We start from the raw sequence: 26,995 nt of genomic DNA, 5'->3' as shown, positions 1-26,995 counted from the left end.
AATATGTGATCGAAAAAAAATCGATCATTAAAATTTCGGATTACATATACAGGGTTTGTCCAAATAATCATTTTAAAAGCATCGAAAAAATTAGGTTATTCATGTAAATGCCTGAAATTTAGTCCAAAAATGAAGAATAGCATAAGTGATTGAAGAAAATTGTCTTACAAATTTCGGAATACATATACAGGGTTTGGCCAAACAAAAGTGGACGTTTTGAAATGATCGAAAAAGTTAGGTTATTCATGTAAAATTTTAAATTTGGTGTACATTTAAGAAAAACACACTTGATCCATCGCAAAAAATATTATAAATTGCATATAGGAGTTGGCCAAATAAACATTGACGTTATAAAAGTATTGAAAAAAGTATGTCATTTTTGTAAATGGCTTCAATTAGGTTTATAATTAAAAATAACATAAATGATCCATTGAAAAAATTTCGACATACAAATACATGGTTTGGCCAATTCAGCATAGACGTAAATAACTCTGAAACTTTCATAATTTTTAAAATTGGGCAAAATAATACAAAAAAAATGTGTAAAATATGTAGGCACTGAAATTGTTTTGGTTATTAGAATGGCAGATAATTGCAGCTGAAATTTATAGTACTTACTCCTGATACTTTACAGTATTAGATGTAATTTACACTTAACCTCTAATAGCTCCTTTTAATTTGTTCTGGCCTTTCAAACTTTTTTTAATTTAGTTTCTATAGATTTTAAACTACTTCCAAATCATTTCACTTTTATATAAAAATAACACGCAAAACTCCTTAATAACGACGTAGAAAAAATTTAAATTTTTTTTCCGAAATCAAAAACTTTTTTTTACATTTTTTCAAAATGGGCCCTTTTTTGTTCTCAAATGAAAGTTTAAGTATTTTCCTTGAATACCCTTTTGGTCGCTTAGTGGGATGCGAGTGTGATATCTATCAAAATAAATATTCTGTAACTCAAGACATACAATTTTTGACTTTTCTTTTTGCAAAATCTAACTTTTTTTAAAATGGGACCTAAATTACTAAATCCAATAGAACTAACCTTGGTGCAAATTTCATTCCATTCAAATTGATTATGTCCAATTTCATCACGATATTAATTTATATAAATATAATAAATGTTCAAGTAAATTTCTTGTATGTGACTACTTTACAGTACAATTTCAGAGTACTTAGAAAAAATTTGTGCAAAATTTTATCAGGATTACCGCATAATCATATATTTGTGACTGCTCAAACAGTATTCCGGGGGATGGGGGTCATTTGTATGGGATCTAGGTAAAATCATAGATCGATGTTGTCAATTTTCTATACCAAACAATCATTATCAACTGAGAGAATTTGTGGAAAATTTCAGACATCTAATTGATTTTGTTTCTGCCCTATCGTGTTTTCAACAGACATACAGACGGATATAGCTACATCGTCTTAGAATCTTATGAGGACCCAGAATGATGTGTTACAAACGGAATGACAAAATCAAAAGGGCTATTAGTCTTGAAATACTTGAGATCTTATTCAAAATAAAATTTCGATTTAAACAAAAGTTTATAAAACAAAAAATTCCTTTAAAATCCGTTGATAAATAAAAAATTACACAAACTTATATATACCCTTTTCACCTATATATAAGTTCCGTTTGTAATTTCCACAATATAATTTTCTGGCCCTATAAAGTATATATATTCTGGATCCTTATAGATAGCGGACTCGATTAAGCCATTTTCGTCTGTCTGTTGAAATCAATTTTCTGAAGCCCCCAAATAATTTACATACACGATTCATACATCAATATCTCTGGAATTCTTCCGGCTTCTTTGCTATTTAAAATCGAGAAAATCGGACCACAAATGGCTGAGATATAAGGAAAAAACCGGGATAACTTCGATTTTTGACCTATTTTTTTTACCTACATCTGGATTACTAAGTCACTAATATAGACAATGTGGATACCTAATGATAGATATTTTTTTTTTCACCAAAAGTTTTTTTTCGCTAAATATTAAAAAAAAAATTGAAAAAACATAAAAACATTTTTTAAAATTTAAAAAAAAATTAAAATTAAAATATGTATTTAAAAAAAAAAAAATTCGAAAAAAAATTTTTCCAAAAAAATAAAAAAACAACTTTGCAAAAAAAAAATACATTTTGTTTACCTAAAAATATTTAAAATTTTTATTTTGAAGTATAATTTGGTGAAGGGTATATAAGATTCGGCACAGCCGAATATAGCTCTCTTACTTGTTTATCTTCATTTATTCGATTAATAGAATTATCATATTAAATCTTCCTTAATTCAAATCTAATCCAAATTGAATTAAAATAATGTTTTTTTTTCATTCAATTTGTTTTGTTTTTATTTTTTTACAAAAGCTTATTCTAAAGCAAATTTGTAATAGATTTGAATTGTAGAAAAATTGAATCATTCAATCTATTTTAATTTAAGACGATTTTAAAGATTCAATAAAGAATAAATTATCTAAAGAATGAATTCCTAAAGGAATAAATTAAATGAATTCTTAAAGGAATGAATTAATTCATAATGAATGCTTTAATAAAATGGTTAAAAAATCAGATTTGATATTGAAAATTTAATAAAGAATTAATTCTTTCGAACCTTTGCTCCAAATAATTCCAAATATATTCAGCCCAATTATGAATAATAATTACCCTTTTGCCATTTTTCCTATTAAAATTCTATGGGAAAATACTCCCGGAATTTTTTATTCATAATTATATACTTTGAATGCACTAATTTTTGTATGTAAAGTATTCAATAATACTTTTCTAAACATTAAAAAAAACTTGAAATGTTAACAACGCCTTAACCCAACTATCCTGCCACAACTGTCCTAAATTTATATGCCAAACAAATATATTGAAAAACATTAATCTTGCAAATTTCTTAATGTCGCCATATAAAATTGACCATTAAATATTGAAATTTATTATGAATTTTTGTTTTTAATAAAAATATTTTATATGTTTTCTTTATTTTGATATGTATTTTTTTGCACAAAAAAAAATGTTTCTTATTTATCTTCTTGACATCAAACATTTTAATAAAATTGAAAGAAATGCGAAAAAAATTAATAATAAATTTTATTATAAATGAGAAAATTAAAAAATAAACAAATTTTTGACATTTCAATAAACATTTTTCATGGAGTCTGATTATATAATATGAGGAGAAGAAGCAAATAAATGAAAACAAATAAATTTAGTCATGTGATAAGAGAAAGAAAAAAAATAAAACAAAATTTTAATTAAATTAAATGCAAAAAGGCTTGAAAAGGCGAACAAATACCCTACACTAAAACAGCAATTCTTTAAAATGGAAAAAACAGTTAATATAAATTCTAAAATGTGCTCAAGAAATCAAATTAATAACAAGTCTAGTCCATTTTCAACATCATGTAGAGTAAATTATAGTCTACCTTGAGTGTTACATGCTATCATTGTTATTTCTAGAACCATTAAAGAACAAATTACAAAGAATGGAAATGTCTACATTGATTCGTCAGATGCACTTTATATTCATCCGCACCTTAAGTATATTCCTACATATTTGCAGTAAAATCTGTTAATGTTGAACTATTGGACAAAACACTTGGCCCCAAATTGTCGTTTAATTAGTAAATCTCGACTAAAAGAGGACATAATGTTGATTCACTAATGACAGCTTTTACTGTAGCTGCAAATGCATTTATATTTAAGGAAAAGAAAAACACTTTCATTCACTTTATTATAGAACAATGCTGTCATTCATATTTATAGGTCTTTTGATGAAGACCATGTAATTTACCAGACAGTCGACCATTAAAATTGTCGACAACAAAAAATGTCTTTTATTTTGTGCATCTTTCATTTAAATATTTTCATATTAATTGTTATGAATTCTTCTTGTTAAAATTAAATTTTATGTGTTCGATTATCTTTTTCAGTTTGATTTTTGTTTTGTTTTCATTTTTATAAATACGATGAACATTTTTAATTATTGTTCAACAGGTGAAGACCAAAAATAACACAAGCGTCATATTTTATTTGACACTTTAAGGATTTAGATAGACCGTCAATAATTAAACAAAATACAATTTAATTAAGAAACATATAACTGAATGTCAAGGGAAAAACTGTAATACACTTTTATACCAGCAACTACCCAATAACAGAAATTTTAAAGTAGTTCAAAGTAAATTCAAATTTCACGATTTCTTAAGCAATATTAGATTACAATTCATTACAAAACCCTTTCTAAATTAGGATACATTTGCCAATAATGAAGTGCTTCAAAATAATACCCGAAACTTTTTTAAATAAGATAACGGTATTAAGCGAAAACGATATTAACTTATGAGGGCGATAAATACGTGAACCTTATTTTCAGTTTTATAATTCAGTTTTATAATAGACCTGTATACAATCTTTAAAACTTTAAAATATTTGCAAACAAATGAGTACATGTGATATGAATGAGATGAAAAATATGATTTGTTATGTTACTCGTATATTTCCTTTTCAGGAAATTCAGGAAATAACGAAAACGGTATCAACTGCTCTGCTAAAAATTGATGTCAAATTTAATAGAAACAAGTAAGAGAGCTATATTCGGCTGTGCCAAATTATACTTCAAAATAAAAATTTTAAATATTTTTAGGTAAACAAAATAAATTTTTTAATTTGTATGAATTTTTTTTTTTCGAATTGCTTTTTTAATTTTTTTTTATATTTAGCGAAAAAAAGTTTTGTTGAAAAAAAAATGAGGTTAAAAAATATTTTTCTGATTTTGACCCATTGTAGGTCCAACTTGCTATGGTCGTTGCAAAGGAAATATCTATCATTAGATATCCATATTGTCTATATTAATGACTTAGTACTCCAGATATAGGTCAAAAATCGAGGTTGTCCTGTTTTTTTTATATCTCAGCCATTTGTGGACCGATTTTCTTCAGCCGAGCCGGAAGAATTCCGGAGATATTGATGTATGAATCGTCTATGTAAGTTATTTGGGGGCTTCGGAATGTTAATTTCAACAGACAGACAGACGGGCATGGCTTAATCGACTCCGCTATCTATAAGGATCTAGAATATATATACTTTATAGGGTCGGAAATCTATATTGTGGAAATTACAAACGGAATGACAAACTTATATATACCCTGCTCACGAATGTTAAGGGTATAAAAAAGAACAATAATGTGGTATTTGTGCCAAGAGAGGCAAATCCTCCAAACTGTCTGAAGCTAAGGCCAGTGGAGAGATATTGGACTCTTGTTAAAAGAGTATTGAAGAGCATAAAAAAGGTGTCCAAAAGCGTGGTAGATTTTAAACGGAGATGGACTACGTGTTCGAACAAAGTGACTGAAAGTACTATAAAAACCTTAAATGGAGGTGTTTCCGGAAAAGGTTCGAATATTCATCACTAGTGATTAGAACTATAAAAATATTTTTTTTTTGTAAATTTTAATAATAATTTCAAGTTAATAATTTTTCGACCTCAGTCCTTATTATGATTACATAATTAAACACAAAAACAAATGTTCGATGATTGATTTCATCGATTTTATAAATAATTTCTTAAATAGTATGATTATTTCATATTTTTTGTTTTCAAATAAAATCTTAAAAAATATATTTAAATTTTTATGTTGTTCTAAAATGTTTGAAATTTTATTTATTTTTTATTTTTATATGATTTCAAATTTAGTGCATTTTTTTAAGAAGATGAAATGCTTTAATTTTAATGGATGTTTAATAATATTTTTTTACGTTTCAGTTTTGGTTGATTCATGTTATACAAACTTATTTGAACTAAATCATTACGTAATGCGATTTATTATAAAATATCAACAAATTTATGTAAAAAAGCAGAAATATTTATGAACATGTTCTTATTCTGAATGAAAAAGTTGTGGGGAAAAAGTCATGTTCGATTAATAAATAAAAATGGAAATGACCATATAACTCTAAAGAGTATGTGTTTACCGAATATGATCAAAAAAGACCCCAAGGTGAATTTGTTTGTGATGTCTAATGGAAATCATGATATGCAAAGTAGATTCACTTTGACTAAATTTTAAACAATTCTGGAGAAGATTCATTGTCATCATAGGGGAATAGGGGAATTTGACATTGGGAATCTGAAGTGGTATACAACCGAATCTAAAATGTTACTGGCATAGGATTTCTTTGGACCAAATGTACTTTGAAATCTTTATCAATATGAAATTTTATTTTTAAATTAGCTTTAGAAATCCACTTTGTTTAGTATTGTATTGTATTGAATACCAGTTCATAGCTGATATAAACTAGTCAACAGCACGGTTTTTACTCTGTCTCCAAAAATCCGCAAATATATTTTTTAGAGAAAATTAAATTATTAAATAAACAGTATGTTATTATAAAACATTTAGACCATTCGGTACGTCATAATAATGAAACATAAAAATCCCTTGTAAAGAAACCATAAGCCATTTTTTTTTTAAATTTCCTAAAATTTAGTTTTAAAAATATGTAGTTGCTATTGTAACAGGTATGCTTACGACCAATCGGGCCATTGGGGTAAATACTCATTTGGATTTAAAAATCGTATTATTGTAGAAATACAGATGTAGAGCAAAGGACTTTCAATGACATATAAAAACTTTTCATCCGAACAACGTGAAATGTGTTATAGTTATTTACAACATTATGGATTATAAAAGAAACGTTATCCTTTACATAGATGGGGGTAGTGCACTAATTTTGCAGTTTGCACTAATACTTAGTGATAGTGCAAAATTATTGCAATCATTTTGTGATATTTAGTTGAAAATTAGCTGCCTCACTAAACATTAGTGATAGTGAATTAAAAAATGATGCACTCAAAATTTAATTATTTGATTTAAAAAAAACAATCTTCAGTTCATTGCAACATTTTTTGAGTGTAACTACAAATTTTGCATTTAATTTTAGTTAGAATATTTTAAGTTTATTAAAAATAACAATAAAAATACTTCATTAAAAATAACAATAAAGGTAACAGTAATTCAAAAATAAGAAAGGGAAATGTCGATCCATTATTGCAACGTAGTCATATCTCAAAAAAAACTTGTTCTTCAGAAAACGAGTTTTAAGTTTTCAATTTACATACAATAAAGAAACAAAAAAAATAGTTTCCTCTCAAGAAGTGAGTGAAGAACATACTTGTATGATTTTTTACAGAAGATGAAGGACGATACGACGAATAAATCTGCATTCTAAACTCAAAAATCAGGTTCTTTGCCTTAAAGGAGCGTTATGTATAGTTCAAAATAGAAAACAAACATATAAATTGTTTGCTTTAAGCAAAACCAGCATTTCAAAATTATAATCGCTTAATTTAAATAACAAAAAATTACAATTCGCGCATATCCCTAATTTTACTTTAGTCACCTGCAGTATGTATTTAATTTAGTATTATTCTCTTTCCTTTAATATTTAAAAAAGTGTAGTTACAATATTTTTCAGCTAACGATATGTTGTCAGTTTTCAGTCAGTCACTCACTCTCTTAATAACGTTTTTCTACAATATGTATAAATTTAAAATTTTTATTATTCGAAATTCGAATTTGGCATGAATAATTTCATGACCACTATTTTTTTTAAATTTAGTGACAGTATGTTTAAATGTAGCTTTTATTGATTGCGAGTTAAAATTGTGTACTAATTGAGTGTAGTGCGGGTTTTTGCACGTAATCTGCGTTTAGTAATAGTGAAAAAATTATCACCAGCACTAATTTTTTTAGAGCTAGTGATGAAATAACCATTTTCGCTAAAGCTGGTGAAAATTAGTGCAAAACTAAAATTCTGCAATTTTATTTAGTGATAGTGCAATGCTTATTTCAATCAACATTTAGTGCGCTACTTTAAAGGTAAATATTTTAAAATATCCCATATTTATTTTAAAAATCTTTAATTTTTTGACGTTAAGTCAGCCTAGTCAATAGTTGCAACATTGATTAAGGATACTAAAATGCGTGGAGTGCTTGAGTATACTCTTAAGGCCTGCAACTGCTGATTGAAACTATTTCATATTACAGTCTCTCTGATTTTTTACAGATTAATAGAAATTATTGAACGATTGAATTTCCTTCAAGTCAAATCTATTACAAATTGATTTTACAAAAACAAATTGAAAGGAAAAATATTTTCATTCAATTTGGAGTTTAATCGTGGTTTTACCTGCTTCTTTTTATACGAATTCTGACATAATGTGAAAAAATAAGGGCCATAATGGATAGAATCCGTTCTCAGAATTATACGGCAACTGACAGTAAATTAAAAACCCAAGGAGCATTTTAGCTGTAGTATCATATCTGTTATTTTAGTTCAGAAAAATTTAATATTTTATTATAAGACATGTATCACTCGTTTCTTGTTCTTTTATAAATAGGTAATTTAAAAGACAAAAAGAGCGATTGAACTAGAAGAGCTACCTAGTTCGTTTTTGAACTATGAACTAAAATGAGCGGTCATTGAAATGAACTGTTAAGCACAAGTCTAGGTGTCTATTCAAAAATATAAATTTCATTTATATCGGTGACATGGTCTTATTTCTGTCTATTGATCAAAGCACACTGTCAAACATTTTACAAACGAATTATTCACATTCGGAATAATCGCGGATGTCAACTCAGTCGTAAGTTCAATAATTAAGCCTCATTCCGGGGGAACCACCAAATAATTATGCCTTTCATTGCTCAAACTCGACTACTTGTGTTGAAAAAAATTCAAACTGAATGAGAATTATAAAGGATAAAAAACAAGAATAAAAGTAATTCAACAAGGGTTGGTCAACTACATTCTATAAAGTATTAAATATTAAGGGTGGCAACTGCATAATTGCTTTCATTTGATTACTGAAGATGATTTATTATCAGTTAATTTGTTTTTAAAATATACAAGTTTAATTGGTTTATGAAAGTTTATAAACCCTTACGACCCTCATTTAAAATACAATGAAAAATGTTTTGAGAAATTGTCTGTGCCAAATTATTGTTACTGAACAAAATTTATCATGGAAATTAATGCTACACAAATTGTATACTAATTTAAACTCATTTTTCGCATTTAATTACAATACAATTTTAAGTAGCATTCTACTTGAACATTTTTTAGTTTGGTAACATCAGTTTAGACAAATATTTCCTTAAATAATCAGTTTGTTTAATTCAACGCTTTAAACATTGATAATTTAATTGTAACTTGAAATGGGAATGCCAAATAATATCAAGATGATTGTGAAATCGATTGGCATTATAAGTTAAAGTTCATCGTTAACAATGCAACAATAAATGTGAATATGTGAAAATTTATATTATTAAATAAAAGTTACATCATAAAACTATTTTCAATTTAAATCAAGTAAGACTGCAGCAAGCATATCCCTGATTTAATGTAAGTTTCATTTTAATATATTTGTATGTGAAAATCAATTTAAAACATCTTTTATTTGAAAGTAGAAACTATTTGAAGTATATCAACAGAAAAATCAATCTGTTCATCGGAGATTACGACATTTGAAAAGAAAATTTAAAATATTAACAAACGAGACAATCCTTACTTATACCAACTACTTCATTTATATAGTTATAAATATATCTAATATATAATTACAAGCCTACCTTAAGATCCGACAGTGAAGCCATTAAATCATCCAATTCTTTAGTTGCAGATGAAGCATAGGCTTGATGGGCTGCATTATTTGGTGTAAAAGAGTCCTTTTGTTTAACAATTTTCTCTTCCATTTGTCTCACTACAAAACAAACAAAAAATACCATATGTTCCATTATATCATATTTATAAAATAAAATAAAAAAACTTACCTGGTCCTTCAGGGCCAGCAAGATTTTCGGTTTTAGTTTCACGTACAGTAATGGTGACATGACGGCCAGGAGTTGGTGATTTAGTACGTGCTCTTTAAAAATAAGTTAAAATAATATTTAATTAATCAGATATCAAAAAAACTGCAATGAATTGCAGAAAGTATTTACTTACCCATTGGGTACAGCATATAGAGAGGCATTATCCATTTCATTTAGTAAACTATCTACAGTTGGACGTTCTTCGACAGAAGCATAACTATTGTAAGTATTGTATTTAGATGATGGCGTACTATGAAAACCAGATGGACCTGAATTATCTGTAAAACAATGAAGAAATTATTAATTAGCTTTTAAATTTATTATAGAAACTAAAATATACGGGCAATACAAAATTAAAATTAATTCAATAATAGTTTATTTTAATTTTTACATTAAATCTTTTGTATCTATAGAATTATAACTGTGAAAAAACTAAACGAACGCCCTGTAAATTCTTATTCGTAATTAGAAGTTGTATGCTAACTAATAAGCAGTTTACCTTTTTGTGTGTAAATTTCAATGTACATTTTACTTTTTAATACCTTTGTTAAGTAATAAACAATCATAACAGATCATTTAATAATTTTTGTTTTAAAAACGTGATAAACAAATATCAATATTTAATTAGCATTTAAAACCACCAACTTCTATTAGAAATGTCTTCAAACATTCTAAAGTTAATATTAAAAAAATCCATGTTGGCTTGAAACGGTACCCCCTGAAAACTTTCGAAATGGCCTAAAATACCACCAACATTTTTTTTTAGCTTGTTCTAAGAAGGGCAACCCGTGCATACTTTAGATTTAGTTTTGAGCTGCATTTACAAGTGGAAAAAATGCATTTTTTTTTATTTTTTTTGTAAAAATTTAGCTATTAAGTATTTGCTTTTGCAATTTAATTTAAAAGAATCGAAATGTGTACGTAATTGTCGTTCTAATGAGACATAAAAAACAGAAATCGGTCAAAAAATGTTAAAGTTATTAAAAAATCGCCAGGCCAATAAGCTACAATTTTTTTTGGTGGTATTTTAGGTCATTACGAAAGTTTTCAGGGGGTACCGTTTCAACATTTCAAAAAATTTAATTCTAAGGGACACAATAATATACATATTTTGTATGTATTTAAAATTGGGCATTTTCAAATAACTAAAAAATTTCCGGCCCTTTTCACAAATTTTTGATGATGTTACAGTGGCCTTGGAAGCTGTTGACATATATTTTAGAAAGATCATTCCAATTGTTCCTATATATTAGTAGATTTTTCCATACAATATAAATAGCAGATACCAGTGTAGATAGGTCAACCCAAGAACATGTGGTCAATCGAATATTATAATGAAATATTCCTTAAGCAGATTATACAAAAAAAATTTAATATTTCATCAGTATCCATGCTAATGATTGATCCACGGTACATGGCAGGGATCTTTGCTTATATACAAGACATACAGGCCATTTGGTTATGACTTTAAATCAAAGGTTCTAAATTCCTAATCCCTAATTCAAAAATCCAAATTTCCAGAATAAAATTCTATTAAAAGCCTTAACTGCTTAGTTCTTCAAACACATTGAATACATTCCTTTGAGAATTCATTCTTTATAGACTTAATTCCTTATAGAAACATTCGAATTTTCTTTAATTAAAATCCATTACAAAATAGCTTAATAAAAACGATTGAATGATTAGAAGACAAATAAAACAGAATGAAGAAATAATATTTTTATTTAATTTGGATTAGATTTGAATAAACAAACATTTAATCATTGAAAGGTTGCATGAATATTGATTTATTTCCATTACGAATTAATTCAACAATGAATTAATAATATTCAAATAAAAGCCTGAAGCTACAAAATATATTTTGATGGGAACTGTTTTATGGAATAAATTGTTGAAATTGAACATAGATTGAATTAATTAATTCGAAGCTCTGTTTAAAACAAAATAAAAATGAAAAAAGATTTAAAATGACAAATAACCGAATAACGCCCAAGAACCCTGTTTAGATAGATTTGAAGGTGCGACAGAATTAGGTGCGTACTAGATTTGAAGAGAAGAAATGGAATTGGAGGGAAGAAGAAAGAAGTCAGGTGATATAAAGAAAAATAAAGTGAAAAACCCATTTTATACGAAACATAATTAACCTATCCGAAAATATCAATATTCTATACGATTTGGTATGGATTCTCCGAAAACAGATTTAAAATTATTATTTGTTATCAAGTTTGTAAAAATTTTATTACTTTTACGGTTCTTCTATAAGAGATTTATGCGCGTAAAAGTGATTTTCTTGATTGAGCCTTATATGGGAGCTATGGTCAATTATGAAACTCCCAAGATTTGAAATTTTATGTCGAAAACAAGAACTTTACAAAATGTTTGCTCTTTAAAGTGATTTTCAAGATAGTGATACATTTTATTTACACATACATATGTCATACATGTAAAAATATTTACAAATTTTACTGATAGCCATTGAGAAAGCAATTACATTTTATAAAAGAACGTCTTTCAAGATGTTATAATTGAAACCAAAAGTATCAAATAGCTTTCATTCCCACGACAGCCGGTTCTATGCACCGGAATGACCCGAGTTCATTCGGCCAAGGGCTGTCAACACAGCAATCACTGCTGCTACAACAATATTAGCTCTCATAGCGTTAAATCATTTGGTTTATTTGAAAAAATGTTAAATCTTTTGAACAAAATAAAGTTTTCATTACTTTAGAGTACAGTACAGTAATATAACATAATATTTTATAACTTATTTTGTTTAAAAAAAAAACACAAACATTAAAATAATCTCTGAAAACGTATATGCATATTTGTACCAACCTTTTCTATCATAACCATTGCCATTGTACCGGGCACTGCTCAAGTCTTGCAGCAATGAATCCAATTCCGACAAATTACTAGCCGTATTCAATTGCTGCTGATGTAATGATGCGGCTGATGGACCCATACCACCAACATTTGTGCCACCATTGTATTGTTGGCGAGGTATGGCTCCTTGATTTTGATATTGACTAGAAGTGTTATTGCCGATGCCATTATAACCACCCAAATGATGAGGTGGCCCAGCAGATGGCGATACTGATGTGCGTGTTTCTGAGTAATGCTCTTGATAGATAGGCTAAATATTTGAAGAAGATAACGAATAAATAAATACCTTTTGTAAAGATATAAAGCAAAAAAAAAAAAATTAGACTATACCTGTGATGGTGGAGGAGCTTTGCCCCGAAGACTGCCGTAGCCAGATGAAGATTCAATATAATTGTGTTGCTGTTGTTGATGTTGATGATGTAGTGGCTGCGGTACTTGACGTTGTTGTTGAACCGATGTCACTGTATTTGTAGTTGTATAGTGAGGCTGCTGTTGAGGTTGATGACCAGGCACACTATTTTGCAAATCGGCTAGTAATGCATCTGCAAATGAAAATAAATACATTATTAATCTTTTGTTGTAGGCATTTATTGTTATTATTATTGCTACTAAATGTTTATAAATAGAAATTATTGTTATTATTATTATTCATGTCTGTTTTTATAATTAACAATAAAAGCAACTTGTAAAGTATTCGTATTAAATTAAACACTATACCAAGATTATCATAATCGCCAGAATTACTCATATTTGTATTTTCAAAGTGCAATTTTTGTGTTTTGTTTCTTAATTATGTTTTATTTTCAATTCAAAAATGATATTTCTTTATTATTATTGATTTTGTTTTTAATTTTTGTAACAGTTCTTTAAAACATTCCGTGCATTACTAATCATTCAAATAAACTGAAAAATATTTATTGAACCTAAAACAAGTAAAGTAAAGCTCACACTTTTTTTATTTTATCTTTCCATACCACATGCACGTAATAAGTTTTCTTATCAGTGCGGTCGGTCGGTCGGTACGAGTACATGTTTACGTTTTACCGTATGAAAATAAAGGTGAGACATTCAAAAAACACAACAACAAGTGTGGAGTAAAGAAGAGGGGGTTACTGAACCAATAGATAAAAAAAAGGTTTCAAACGCCCATTTGTATTGGGAAATCAGTGGTGGGAAATAAGAGTTTGTTTATATTTATAAGTTTGCAACTTTATCTTTATTTATACAGTGTTGAGTGATGCCTGATTATTAATTGAATTTAAAATACCCACAAAAATAAAACTAAATATCTAATAATTCTAAAAATATTAAATCAATATGCTAGTTTAAGAATAAAAGAATTTCAAGGAATCAGTTTATTGTACTGGCGGACAGCAACCGAAATTTTTGTCAAACTGATGCAAACATCAGATTTTATTTACATAAATTTTTATAGGAAAATCTTTGAAAAATTGCAATGAAAAATGAATAGGTTAGATTTTAATAATTGCAGAATGTTTACCCTGTACAATCGATATGATGTGTGTGTTTACCAATTTTGATGGCATCTCCATCAATATTGATGTAATCCATGAATTATGATCAAACGGATACGATGGTATTTACTATTTCCCATGAATTACTAAGAAACGAATGATTATTTCAGTGCGATCCCTCATAAAATATTTATTTAATTCTTCTTTAGCTTAGTGTGCAAAAGAGCTAAGTCCAGTTTTTATGAAAATTGAGATTTTATTACAAAACGTTTAAGTAAAAATACACGGTTTTCTAAACAAACGTTTACAATTATTTAGTTATTTTTAGTTGTTATACTGTTTTGGTATGCAAAATTCAATTTTATGGTATGCAAATGTGGTAAGTCCATATTTTTTTATAGCATATATTTAATTTCATATTTATTTCTAAATTGATGTGAAATATTTAAATTCTGCGTTCATATTTGAAAAACATTTTTGATTGATATTTTTTAGTGCTTCATTATTGACAAATTTATTCGAATATAGGAAGTCATTTAGAATAAATGCACTATTGCTTAAGAAGTCGCCAAAATAACATTAACTTTGAACTATGTACTTCCAACTTGGGATATAACAGAGTTAAAAAAAAACAAAGAAAACTTGTTATAAGAAAATTTACCAAGTACACTTAAAAATATAAAATGTTTCAAGCCCAAAAAAGGGATTTATAGGTCACCATCGATCGCACTTCTTCTAAAGTGAGATAATTTATCATTATAAATCACACTAAATGGTAAGAAAAATCGGCATTTACAGATTTAAAACAAATGATTTTAGAAAGTTTTTGTGTCTCAAGTAAAATTTTCACATTTGTCATTATCATATCTACATGATGTCCCATGAATATCTTAATACAATGATCTTAATAAAGATCTCCACAATATATGTAGGCCAACCACCATGTTTTGTAGGAACTTAATCATAAGTTCAATTATACATGACACGAAAAGCAGCAAGTAAAAATTTGAAACCTTGATGAATTTATTTATTCCATTTATTCATCAAGGTTCTCGACAGAGAAATAAGGAAGATCAGCTCTACGAAGCATTGATCGCGTTTGGCTCTGTGCGAGACTTCTTGCAAGCGGGTTCGATAGGCTTTGTAGTTCTAGAAAGTATTTTTAACGGACTTTACTAATCCTTTACTAATGGTAATTCCAAGTGTCAGTAGATGTTTTAATTTATTATGTTAAATAGTTTTCGATTAAACTCTATTTGTAAGATCAATACTGGTATTGCTAGCAGTTCGCCTCAGTTTGATTACATATGTCAAAATTGGTTTTAAAACTGTTTTATGCAGGTTGGGTTTTTGTTCATGTGAAATCTCTTGGTTTCTCTATGACTGAATATCAAGATATATACATAATGGGACTGAAATATATTAACATTGTTGAGTGTGATAGCTGGACAATTTCCACTCCTTAGAGCAAACGTAAAATGTTTGCTTTTTAAGTTATTCTCTCGTATTCGCCATTTTTTTCCACAGATGTGTGAGGGATCGTACGGTCAAGTCTTTACCTGGACATAAAGTATACAGTGGTGTCAAATTTGACATTTAAAAAATTCAAAATCAGGTGATTGGGCAGTTCACTTAAAAAGGGATAGCAAATATTTTATACTACAATATCAGTAATGAGTTAAAGAAAAACGCTATATACAACGCAAATATGGTTCATTGAGTGAAATGGATTTGGTATTATTTTAACTTGAGAAGTTATCCCATTTGTCGAAAAAATCCTAGAGCGCATTAAATAATATATATACCACTTTAATTAGGTTTTTGTTATTTAAAAATGCGCATTCTTATCAGTTATAAATATTATTTGGATAAATTGAATGAAATTTATTGTTGGGGCAGAAGCTTGTCCCTATTTAAATTACTAGTAAAATGATCTGCAAATATATTGGCCTTAATATCTACGATTATATTGGCCTGATCTGCAAATATATATTCTGACAACTATTTTGCATTTGATTATCAACGATTGTGTAAATGCATTCACACGATCAACTTAATGACATAAGTTGCAACTCCATGAACTCACAATTCGCTTCACTTAAATCACTAAACAAAATATCAAAAAGTTCTCGTTGGCAACTTGTAGTTTGTGTAAAGAAATATACACATCTGCTCAAAATAATAGATACACCTAATTGGAAAAAATTTAAATGGCGGTAACATTGAAAATTTCCTCGCAAGCGTTAAGAATACATCATATTATTAAAATTTCTATCTGGCAATGTCATGTCAGTCAAAAATCTGGCAACTATTTGCTTTCATGTTGATTTTTAAAAACGAATTTATTTGAATTACAAAAAATTATTTGCTCATAAAAATAGATACACATCAGTAATTTGTAATTTGTTTATATACAATTTTTTTTTTGTGCAATTTTTTGTTCCTATTTAAATTTTAGCAACAATTTTATAAAAAATAGGACTCTTTTGAAGAAAATGGGACGAAATCATCATTGTACCGAAGATGAGAAAAAAATTGTTCAAACGATGAGAAATCAAGGAAAATCATTACGGGAAATAGCAAAGAGCATAGGAAGATCTTTACATTTTGTCCAAAATGCTTTATCTAAAAAACAAAAAAGAGAAACTCGCGGTAGACCAAAGAAAACCAGTCCAGAAACAGATAGGCGGATCGTCCTTATGGTTAAAAAATACCCTTTCATATCATCGAAAGCTATTTCTGCGGAGCTATGTAACGAAATCAGTCCACAAACAGTTCGTCGTCGTCTTTTACAAGCTAAATTGCCGGGAAGAATTGCCAGAAAAGTGCCACTAATGCGCCAAAAAAATATCAAGACAAGATTAGAATTTGCTAAAGAGCACTTACAATGGTCCGGGTGTGAAGGCGAAAAAAAATGGAGAAATATTTTATGGAGCGACGAAACAAAAATAAATTTGTTTGGAAACGACTGCCAAAGAAATGTACGCCGACCAAAAGGAAAAGAATTCCACGTTAAATTTACAAAAAAGACGGTAAAACATGACGGGGGAAACATAATGGTTTGGGGTTGCTTTTCATGGAATGGTGTTGGTCCGATATTCCGAATAGAAGATACCATGAATGCTAGTGGGTATAGAGACATATTGGAAAACGTAATGCTTCCATATGCATCGGAAAATATGCCATTAATATGGACATTCCAGCAGGACAACGACCCAAAACATAGTTCAAGATTAGTTAAAAACTGGTTCTTGGAGAATTACGTACCTGTTTTAAGCTGGCCCAGCCAATCCCCTGATTTAAACCCAATAGAAAACTTGTGGAGTGAATTAAAGATAAGGCTTTCGAAGGAAGTTTTCAAAAATAAAGACGATTTATGGGAGAAAACGCAAAAAATATGGTACGAGATTCCATTGGAGAAGTGTCAGAACTTGATATCCAGTATGCCCAGAAGAGTGGAGAAAGTTTTACAAAACAAAGGTGGATATACTGGATACTAGCTTTACTTTAATAATAAACTAATTTTTTTAAGATAAAATTTATTAGCTTTTGTTTAATAAGAATTTTTAAAAATGTATCTATTATTATGAGCACCAAATTTTTCGAAATTTTTCGAAATTTAATTTACTTTATAATATTTATTATTAATTATGAAATATTTTGTTTTTGTTTTTTACTCTCCTTTTAACTATAAATAAAAATCGACTGAATTTTTTTTATAATTTTACAATATACCATTATTTTTTTCGTTTTTAAAAAATAAATTTTGGTGTATCTATTATTTTGAGCAGATGTGTATGTCAATTATACGATCTCTTCTAAATTTTGCTGCCACATAATTGCTCATAGATACGAAATTACGAAGTTTAACAACGGTTCGAAACATAGCAACCGGATAAATTAAAATATAAAATCTGAGTCATCTTCATGAGGAGACCAGGGTCAGATAACCATATGTAATGCAGAAGATTTGCAAAACTACTGGTTTTCTTTTATCAAATATGATGTCCCCATTTCTCAAAACAATTGGGGTATTCACACGGTCTCCTATTAGTCGTATTGTCATAATGTCCTAATATATTATAATATTTGTTGTTGTGTTTTAAACAAAAAAAGTATTATTTTATGACAAAACAATAAACATAGTTCAAATAGTCTTATTAGTTTAGAACTTTTTTGTTTGAAACACAACAAAAATTTGATTAAACTATCATAATATATTAGGACATTATGACAATATGACCAAATAGTAGAACGTGTGAATACCCCAAATATGTTTCTCATCACAACCGAATGTGTCAAAGTAACGAACATTTATAATTTTCATGAGGAGATCATAATTGTGTTGGTACGATCTTCTTCCTTGATACAACTGAATGGCCTATTTACTATATCGCACTAAATATCCATCGAATAGGCCATAATAAACATAGGGTTGTCCAAAAGGATTTCGAATTGTTAGAAACTGGCGATCCACAATATGGATAATTTTCCCATTACTAATATAAGCAACCTCAGCTTATCATTGATAATCAAATTTTTATAGATTGTAAAAAAAAAAATGATCTAAAATGTACCATTTTGTGTTCATGTTTTTGAATCTTAATAAAGTTTTCAAAGAAAGCCAAAACAAATTTGAAGCCAACTTACGATTTTTTTTAGAGACAGATTAAATGAGTTGGATATTAAAGATTCTCGTTGATTTGGATAGAAAATCTTGAAGATTTATTCACGGTTGTGCACTTTGAAGAAAAATAATTTGCTAGCAATGAATTTGGGTTTCAATTTAAGGTCTAAACGGATTAAACCTATAAAAACTCTAAACATTTATGAAAAAACCCAATTGTAACCACATTTATTAATTAAAGACATAATGCCGCCAACTTGTTAGCACATAATAGTTTAATTGCAGAAATTATTTTCTAAAATCCCACAATATCTCTTTAAAAGTTTGCAATAATTTCCTCATTTCACATTTCACACAATCATTATTATTACACGAAACAAAAACAAAAAAAAAACTTACCCAAACGTCTTTCGAATTCGCCCACTTTAAAACAATCAGTAGGGGTACTATAAAATGATGATGACAAAAGTTTTGAAGACATTGTTTTTCGTTTTTTTGGTGTTGCTTTAAATTTTTTGGTTTTATTTTTCAATAACTTATTACTTTAATTCCTACTTAAAATTCTCACACTTTTACGCGGCTATTTTTTTTTACAAAATAAAATATTTAGTTTTAAATCGACAAATATATTTAAACTAAATAACAATAACAAACAAAAAATGTTGTTAACGGTTCAATAATCCAGACAAAAATGGTATTTTGTTATAACAGAAACAAACGCGAATCAAATCCAATTAAGGAATTGATATTCAAACATTTTTCAAACAATTTTGGTGCGAAAAAATTAAATTGATTTTATTTCTTGTCGTTGCTGATGTTTGTTGTTGTTGTTGGTGGTTGAAAGAAAAGATATATGTATGTAGAGCAAAAATAAAATTATATTAGATAATCATCTAAAATAGTTTTATTTTATGTTCATGAAATTTTATAAACGTTTTTGTCGTTTTTTATTTTTTTGTTGTTGTGTTTTGTTTTTCTAAATTGCTATAATAGTAAACTTGGCCAAAAATTATGTTGTATTACTACAACTACCTCTACTTAAATAAAATATAGAATGAATAAAGTTGTTTTGTTGGTTATTTTTTTTTTTTCATAAATTTTAAGAATCAAGACACCCACTAGATTCACACTCACTTGTCTATGCAAAGCAAACTATAGCCAGGGGAATTTAAATAGCACACTTGCATTTAAGTTAAATGTTGCACAGTGGGGAGATTGTTAAATAAATGTTTATAATTTTGCGTTTGAAATAACTGTGCACAATATTTTCGGAAAATGCAAAAATTTCATAGGTTGATCAATTACACTGTGCTAGTTGAAAAACCAGTCAAGAAGGGCACCCGGTGGGTTAAACTAATTTAGGTACGCTGAATTCAGTGGTGCTAACCGTTTTTTTAGGTTAGCTCATATTTTCGAGATATACAATTTTTTGGAGGAGTTTGCACAACATACACTTGGCCGCATAAGTTTGCGTACAAGAACGAAAATTAAAAGTATACTCTAACTTTGGATATAAAAATAAACGCTACTCATTTGAAATTTTTTATATAAAACTCTTAAATATTTAAGAACATAACTGCATTGTAAAATTCATATTTAAGAATCATAAAACTTATAAGAATTCAATTCATAAAAAAATTCAATTCCGCATGTATACAAAAGTTTGCGTACATAAAAAAAAAAAAAAATATTACTGATTTTTATAAATTAAACTGTATTTTAATAATTATTTGGATAACCCCGACGACCAAGAACATTATAAAGGCGTTTTGTTATTGATGAAACCAGTTTTTCGGTGTATTTCGAACTAATAATTCTCCATTCCTCAGTTAATACTGTTTGAAGCATTTCCTTTAATGTTATAAATGTTCTATGGGATTTAGGTCTGGTGACTGCGGAGGAGTTTTCAATTGTTTTTGTTTTATTAAACAACTACCAAAGCCTTGTGTTGTGTGTAGTATGCTTTGGGTCGTTGTCTTGCAGAAATATATTATCATCTTCAATGCCCAATTTGCTCACACTTTAGGTAAGATTTTTCATTAGAATGTCTAAATAGACCTTATGATTCATTATCGAGCACTGTACAAGGCTGTCTCCAAACAAACTGACAGTCTTTTATGCCAAGGATGCAGTACTTGCATTCATCCGTGAACAGAACATTTTTCCAGAACTCTGGAGGCATATTTATGTATTCTTTAGTGAAATCAATTCGTTTGTGTCTATTAACTATAAACACTGGCGGCTTTTTCCTTGCTTACATGGCTTCTATAGTTGGCCTTTTCAAAATTCTGAGCAGTGTCTTTGGACACATTTTTATTAAATTGTGAATTTAAGTTTTCAGCCATTTTCGATACAGTAAATCTGGGGTTTTCCTTCACAGATTGCATTATAACCCTATTTTTCGCGTTCAGTTAATTTTGGTGGACGACCAGAACGAGGCTTTGAGACAAAAATTCCAGTCTTTTTAAAATTGTTTATCACTCTCTGAATGGAGGAGTGAGTACGTTCAACTACTTGATCGATTTCGCGCAAAGTTTTCCCTTGTTTCCGTAAATATATAACAATTTTACGTTCAGCTACATTAATTAATTTTCCGTTTGCCATTTCTTGAAATTATTTCAATTTGAAACAAAAAATTTTCAAAAATCACTTTTGATGATGAGTCTGAAACAAAAACTGCAATATTGTAGTATCACACAATAACAAAAACAGTTACAAATTAGCTTTAATTTTTATGTACGCATACTTTTGCATACACGAAAAGTTATCATACCATTGTTTTTAAGCTGTCAATTATTACCAAACTTTGCAAATGCAAAAAGAAAATACCTATCGTAATTTTCAAATGTTTATCTATACATAAAAACCAATTTCAAATGATTACCGTTGTTATTTACGACTAAAATAGCCTGTTAAAATATATAAAGTAGTTTGTACGCAAACTTATGCGGCCAAGTGTATATTCGTAGTTTATTGAATAAAATGATAAAAACGAAATTCCGCAATAAAATTATCTTCAAGAAAGGCTTAACATGTTTTTAATCTTCGCAGTCGTTTTAGATATATTTTTGCTTTTTGGCAAACACATCGGCATGAACATTTTTTCCAAGCGTATAGAAAATAAAGTTCAAAACAAAAAAAAACTTTAAATGATTAAAATCTGTTCAAAATTTTTATTTTATAAACAAAAGATAAAGCTAATACATATTCCCTAATAACATTTTAGTATTTTTCCCATATTTTTACAAAAAGTCTTCTATAAATTATTTAATTCTTAAAAATTGTATAAATTTTTTTTATACTATGTTTAGGCCTGTCAAAGCAATATATTCGTATCGAAAGTGGAATTATTTTGGTATTTTGCTTTTTAACAAAGGGAAAAACGAAATTTTTTTAATAAAACCACCTTCCGTGGAATTGAATTTTGTGTAATATTATTGGGTTTTCTTCAAGTTTTAATTAACATCTTCATTTAATTTATGACTTAATAAGCAAAAAAAATATTTAATTTTTGTGAATTAACAGATTGGAAGAAACTCTAATGGAAATTGAAGCCATTCCGAAACAAATGACAAATGTGTCAAAAGGAAATTGAGTCAGTTTATTTCTTTATATTAAATTTGTATTGGATTTTTTTTGTATCCAATTATATTTTAAAAACGAGTAAGAGAGCTATATTCGGCTGTGCCAAATCTTATATACCGTTCACCAAATTGTACTTCAAAATTTAAATTTTTTGGAATTTTTTTTTCGATTGTTTTTTTTAATTTTTTTCTTTCGTTTTTTCAATTTTTTTTTTCAATATTTAGTGAAAATAAAACTTTTGGTGAAAAAAAATTTGGGTTAAAAAATATTTTTTCGATTTCGACCCATTGTAGGTCCAACTTACTATGGTCTTATATACGTCTTTGAAACGACTTAGTAATCCAGAATAGGTAAAAAATCGAGATTTGTCCAGTTTTGTCATTATATCTCAGCCATTTGTGGACCAATTTTAAATAGCAACAGAGGCGGAAGAATTCCGGAGATATTGATGTATGAATCGTGTATGTAGGTTATTTGGGGGCTTCGGAAAATTGATTTCAATAGACAGACGCACATGGCTTAATCGACTCCGCTCGAAGGGTATAAATAAAGAAATTCTTAGATTTTTAATGAAGTCTACATTCTTAAAATTTAATTTGTCCGAAGCGGGAATTCCCGTGATTCCGGGAAATTTCAAAATTAATTCCGATTTCCCGGGAAATGAAAAAGTAAGGGAAAAGAAAAACTCTAATTATAATAGACATAGTTACAATAAATTATGATCTTTTTTTGTAAAGAAAATATTAATGCTAATAATGCAATAATGCTACATCTCTACCCACATCTGTTAATATTCAAAACAACAAAAAGTTATGAATGAATTTTATAGAAGAAAACAGAATTCACAAATCAAAAAAACCTCCAACATTCTAATTGCGTTAAAATATTGTGGTAACACTAACTTAACAAAATGTTAATGGCTTTTTATGATGTTGTCGTTATTGTAGTTTTTTTTTCTGTTCGTGGGTTGGGTCTGCTAATAATGATCTTTAAAGTAGTTTTGACCTAATAAATATTGAAAACATAATACCAATACATAACAATATGGTTTATAAATAAACGAACATGAAAACTTGATTCAATCATATTCGTATCAATCAATTGATATTGAAAATTTTATATTAACCGACAGATACACATTGAGTGCTCTATTTAATTTGCAAATGTTTAGGCAAACAAAATTGAAGACGAAAAAGAAAATTCAAATTTAGAAAACGAAAAGAAAAAATATTTTAATAGTGAAATGACATGCTAACAAATTAATATAGCTAATTTTACAGGTTAGGCCAATATTTGTTAGTATACTACAATACAATATTTGTTAGTATATTGTATACAATAAAAAGAACAGACAGAATCAGGAGTTTTCAATACAGTTTTTTTTTTTGAAAGGAAACAAAGATAAGACAATGAATTAACCTAATCCCTAATTTTATTTAAAAATAACAGGGGGTTATTGCACAATTCGATGCGAAAGGAAACGTTTTCGAAATGCATTAACCATACAAATTCCAACGATTTTCCTTTGAAACGAATAATATAATTACCTCTGAGCACAAGAAAATATCAAACATTTTCAAGAGTAACGAAATGTTAGGAGAGAACTGCTACGACTTCGGGATTTCCCCGAAATCACCAGTAAAATTATTCGTGTTTAAGTATGTATATTTTCAGTAAATAAAACAATTTTTTTATCTATTTATTGCCAGCAAAGATAACAAATCAAACTAGAACTAAATCACATAAATTAGATTTGAAGTTCCCCCTACAAATTTTTACAAATTTTAAGGGCCTGACATTGTTCTACATTTAATTAATAAAAGAAAATATTAAAGTTGTCAATATAAACAAATTAAAACGAATATAAATACACATTTTTTTTTTTGGTGGGAGCAAAACATAGAACACCTGTATTATAATCCAAAGTGCCAATGCCAAAACAAAATCAACAGCGAAAATACAGCAACAAAAAATATTAATAAAATACATTTAACATCTACGATATTTATCTATTTTCTACGCAATGTTCGCTGTTTTTTTAAACATTTATTGGCAGCCTACGGTTTTTATTCTATTTTCATGCACGACATTCACAACTCTCGCAGTCTGGGTTCCGTGAAATTAAAAATTTTATTAAAAAAAGAAATTTGCTTGCCACGCGGAAATTTATAGACAATTTTCATTTGTCTATTTTCTGGTATTAATATTAAAAAAATAAGAACTAAATATAGTATAAACAAAACAAAACTGTTGAAGTTAAATAAAATGCTAAAAATTTAAATGATTAAAGAGCAGTTGTAATCTATTTTTTAAATACCTTTTGAAATTTTTGTATTTTGTATACAAAGAAATTATTTATTATATCGAGATACTCCGATAAAAATATTGGTAAAAAATAGTAAAATTATGATTTACAAGAAATATAAATTAAACAAATTTAAATTTTTGCATTGAACTACAACTGTGCACTTAGAAAAAATACTAAAGACTCAAAAATGAGTAAACACCAGTGAATTTTTTATTTTTTAGGATCATGAAAATCATTATAGTCCGAATTAAATCTTTTTACAGAACTGAATCTATTATTCAGCCCAATTTTCAAAAAACCGAAACATTAAAGTTTTAATCGATGGATAGATTTTAGTGTTTACTCACTTTACTCGCATTTTTTTCCACTCAATAATTCAATGAGCTATCGTATCGAAAAATGATTTCGATATCGAAATTATGATAAAATGTACTAAATTTCTTGCTCGATATCGAATGCCATAATCTCAAATAAGAAAATACGATCAATTTTACTCGATATCGAATTCGGTAATTCAGTCCCAGGTTCAGAGGCAGTGTTGCCAAAACGGCGGTTTTTCAGCTAGATCTGGAGGTATTTTTTCGTCGTTAGCGGGTATTTTTCGGAAAAAACCGCTAAGTGGTTTTTCTAGCTGCAAAATATTTTCAGTTGGTGGTTTTTAGCTCTTTTTATATCTTGTATTTACTTAAGCGAAACTAAAATAATAAAATTTTACAAACATTTTTTAAGTGTATGCCGATTTTTCTTTGTGTTGTTTTTATGGTTTATCGATAAATGGTTTTTTGACTTAACAGAAAGACGGTTCCAAATCGAATTTTTTGAAAATTACATTAACCCCCAGTAACACGAAGGCTGATTATGTGTTAACTAATAGTTACACTGACAGTTTTCATACAAAAATAATTTTAACCGACAGTATAACTATTAGTTAAAGCATAACCCGGCTTCGTGTTAATGGGGGTTAGCCTAATAGTTCTTTAGGTTATCAGTTTGAAACTGAAATACGAAAATACAAATGCAATGGAAATATGTCTGAAAAGGTATCAAAAATAAGACAACGATGGGTTGTACATTTTTGAATATCGCTGTTGAATCTATTGATTCTAAGGTATTTTTTTTTACTTTTAGCTTTTAAAAACCAAGAAAATTTTCAGTAACATCTACATTTTTAGTTGGACAAATCTTTCAAATAACACATCGTTTTGGTTTAAGCTTTTGAAGTATCAGGATTCCTCAGAAAATAATATTTTCAATGAACTAGCTGATTTTACATTGCAAATTATTTATATGCCATGGTCAAATGCGAAAGTGGAGCGAGTTTTTAGTCAGCTTAATATTGTAAAATCAAACTTAAGAACTCGTTTGCAATCTCAGATGGTTAATGGAATTTTGACAGTAAAGTATATGTATTTTAATTTAATCAAATTAATTTTTATTAAAAATAGCCTTCGTCGCTGCTACAATTACGAAGTCTCATGAAAGTTTTTAAATTTGGTTGGTACCTCAGAAATAAACTCAAAATGATGATTTCTAATGGATTGATCTTAATTAATTTTAGTATATAACTTTTTTGGCATACATTTTAATTTAAAATTTAATTATTTTTGTTTTTAAAACAGTTTTGCTTGATAACTCGTTTAATAAAAAATTTAGCGGTTTTAATCAGTGGTTTTATTTAAAGATTAAGTGGTTTCTGGCGTTATTTTAAGTGCAATCTGGTGGGATATGGTCTTAAAGTTTTGGCAACACTGTTCAGAGGTTTAATCTATATACAGTGGTGGCCACCAATTTAAGACAAATACTTGAATTTTTTTCATCAACTGAATTTTAAGTGCGATAGAGACAAAATAGAAGGACCGCTAAGGGTATGAAATTTATTATTAATGTTTCTAGTTTCTGAAAAATGTTTGGAAAAATCCGTAAAACATATATGGACAAAGATATGTGGAAATACGTTGACCCACCTCAGCGAACATCCGCTGTTAATAACATGATATGACCGAAACTAATGGAACTAAAAATACGAAATTTGGTCCGAATATTTTATAATAATAAAATTATAATGATATAAATGTGAGAAAATATGTTTATTTAAAAAAAATTTTTTTGGTCAAGTTGTAGAAAAATTTTATGTGTTCATGGTGAATATGTATGAATTGACACAGTTGAATAAAACACACTTGTGTGCTAAAACAGTCCTCATGCTTACATATTTGTGGAAATATTTGAA

General features: G+C 28.1%; 2 protein-coding genes across 7 annotated transcripts in view; one reads left to right on the top strand and one right to left on the bottom strand.

The window, feature by feature from the left end:
* Positions 1-26,995, bottom strand: part of Pax (Paxillin) — a 109,295-nt gene that overhangs the window by 31,090 nt on the left and 51,210 nt on the right. For 3 of the 5 annotated variants that reach the window (XM_065499465.1, XM_065499466.1, XM_065499462.1), the window contains exons 2-6: positions 13,101-13,312; positions 12,723-13,020; positions 10,021-10,165; positions 9,849-9,940; positions 9,648-9,778 (exon numbers count right to left, since the gene is read on the bottom strand). In XM_065499465.1, coding sequence (XP_065355537.1) covers positions 9,648-9,778; positions 9,849-9,940; positions 10,021-10,165; positions 12,723-13,020; positions 13,101-13,312 — 878 coding nt within the window. Of the gene's footprint in view, positions 1-9,647; positions 9,779-9,848; positions 9,941-10,020; positions 10,166-12,722; positions 13,021-13,100; positions 13,313-13,487; positions 13,635-19,271; positions 19,430-26,995 lie in introns of those variants that run through there. The other 2 variants (XM_065499463.1, XM_065499464.1) reach the window with 2 other exon arrangements.
* The window catches only part of LOC135949986 (uncharacterized), a 260,167-nt gene continuing 246,773 nt past the window's right edge, over positions 13,602-26,995 (top strand). Inside the window, exon 1 of one of the 2 annotated variants that reach the window (XR_010575923.1) lies at positions 13,602-13,829. Coding sequence is in view for 1 of the 2 variants with exons in the window: in XM_065499468.1 (XP_065355540.1) it covers positions 13,800-13,829 (30 nt within the window). In the remaining variant the exon portion in view is untranslated. The remainder of the gene's footprint in view (positions 13,830-26,995) is intronic. The other variant, XM_065499468.1, reaches the window with a different exon arrangement.

This window comes from Calliphora vicina, chromosome 2 (genome assembly GCF_958450345.1).
Source record: "Calliphora vicina chromosome 2, idCalVici1.1, whole genome shotgun sequence".
Lineage (NCBI taxonomy): Eukaryota > Metazoa > Arthropoda > Insecta > Diptera > Calliphoridae > Calliphora > Calliphora vicina.
Note: the sequence above shows the minus strand (reverse complement) of the source record. Positions and strands in the feature narration are given on the sequence as shown.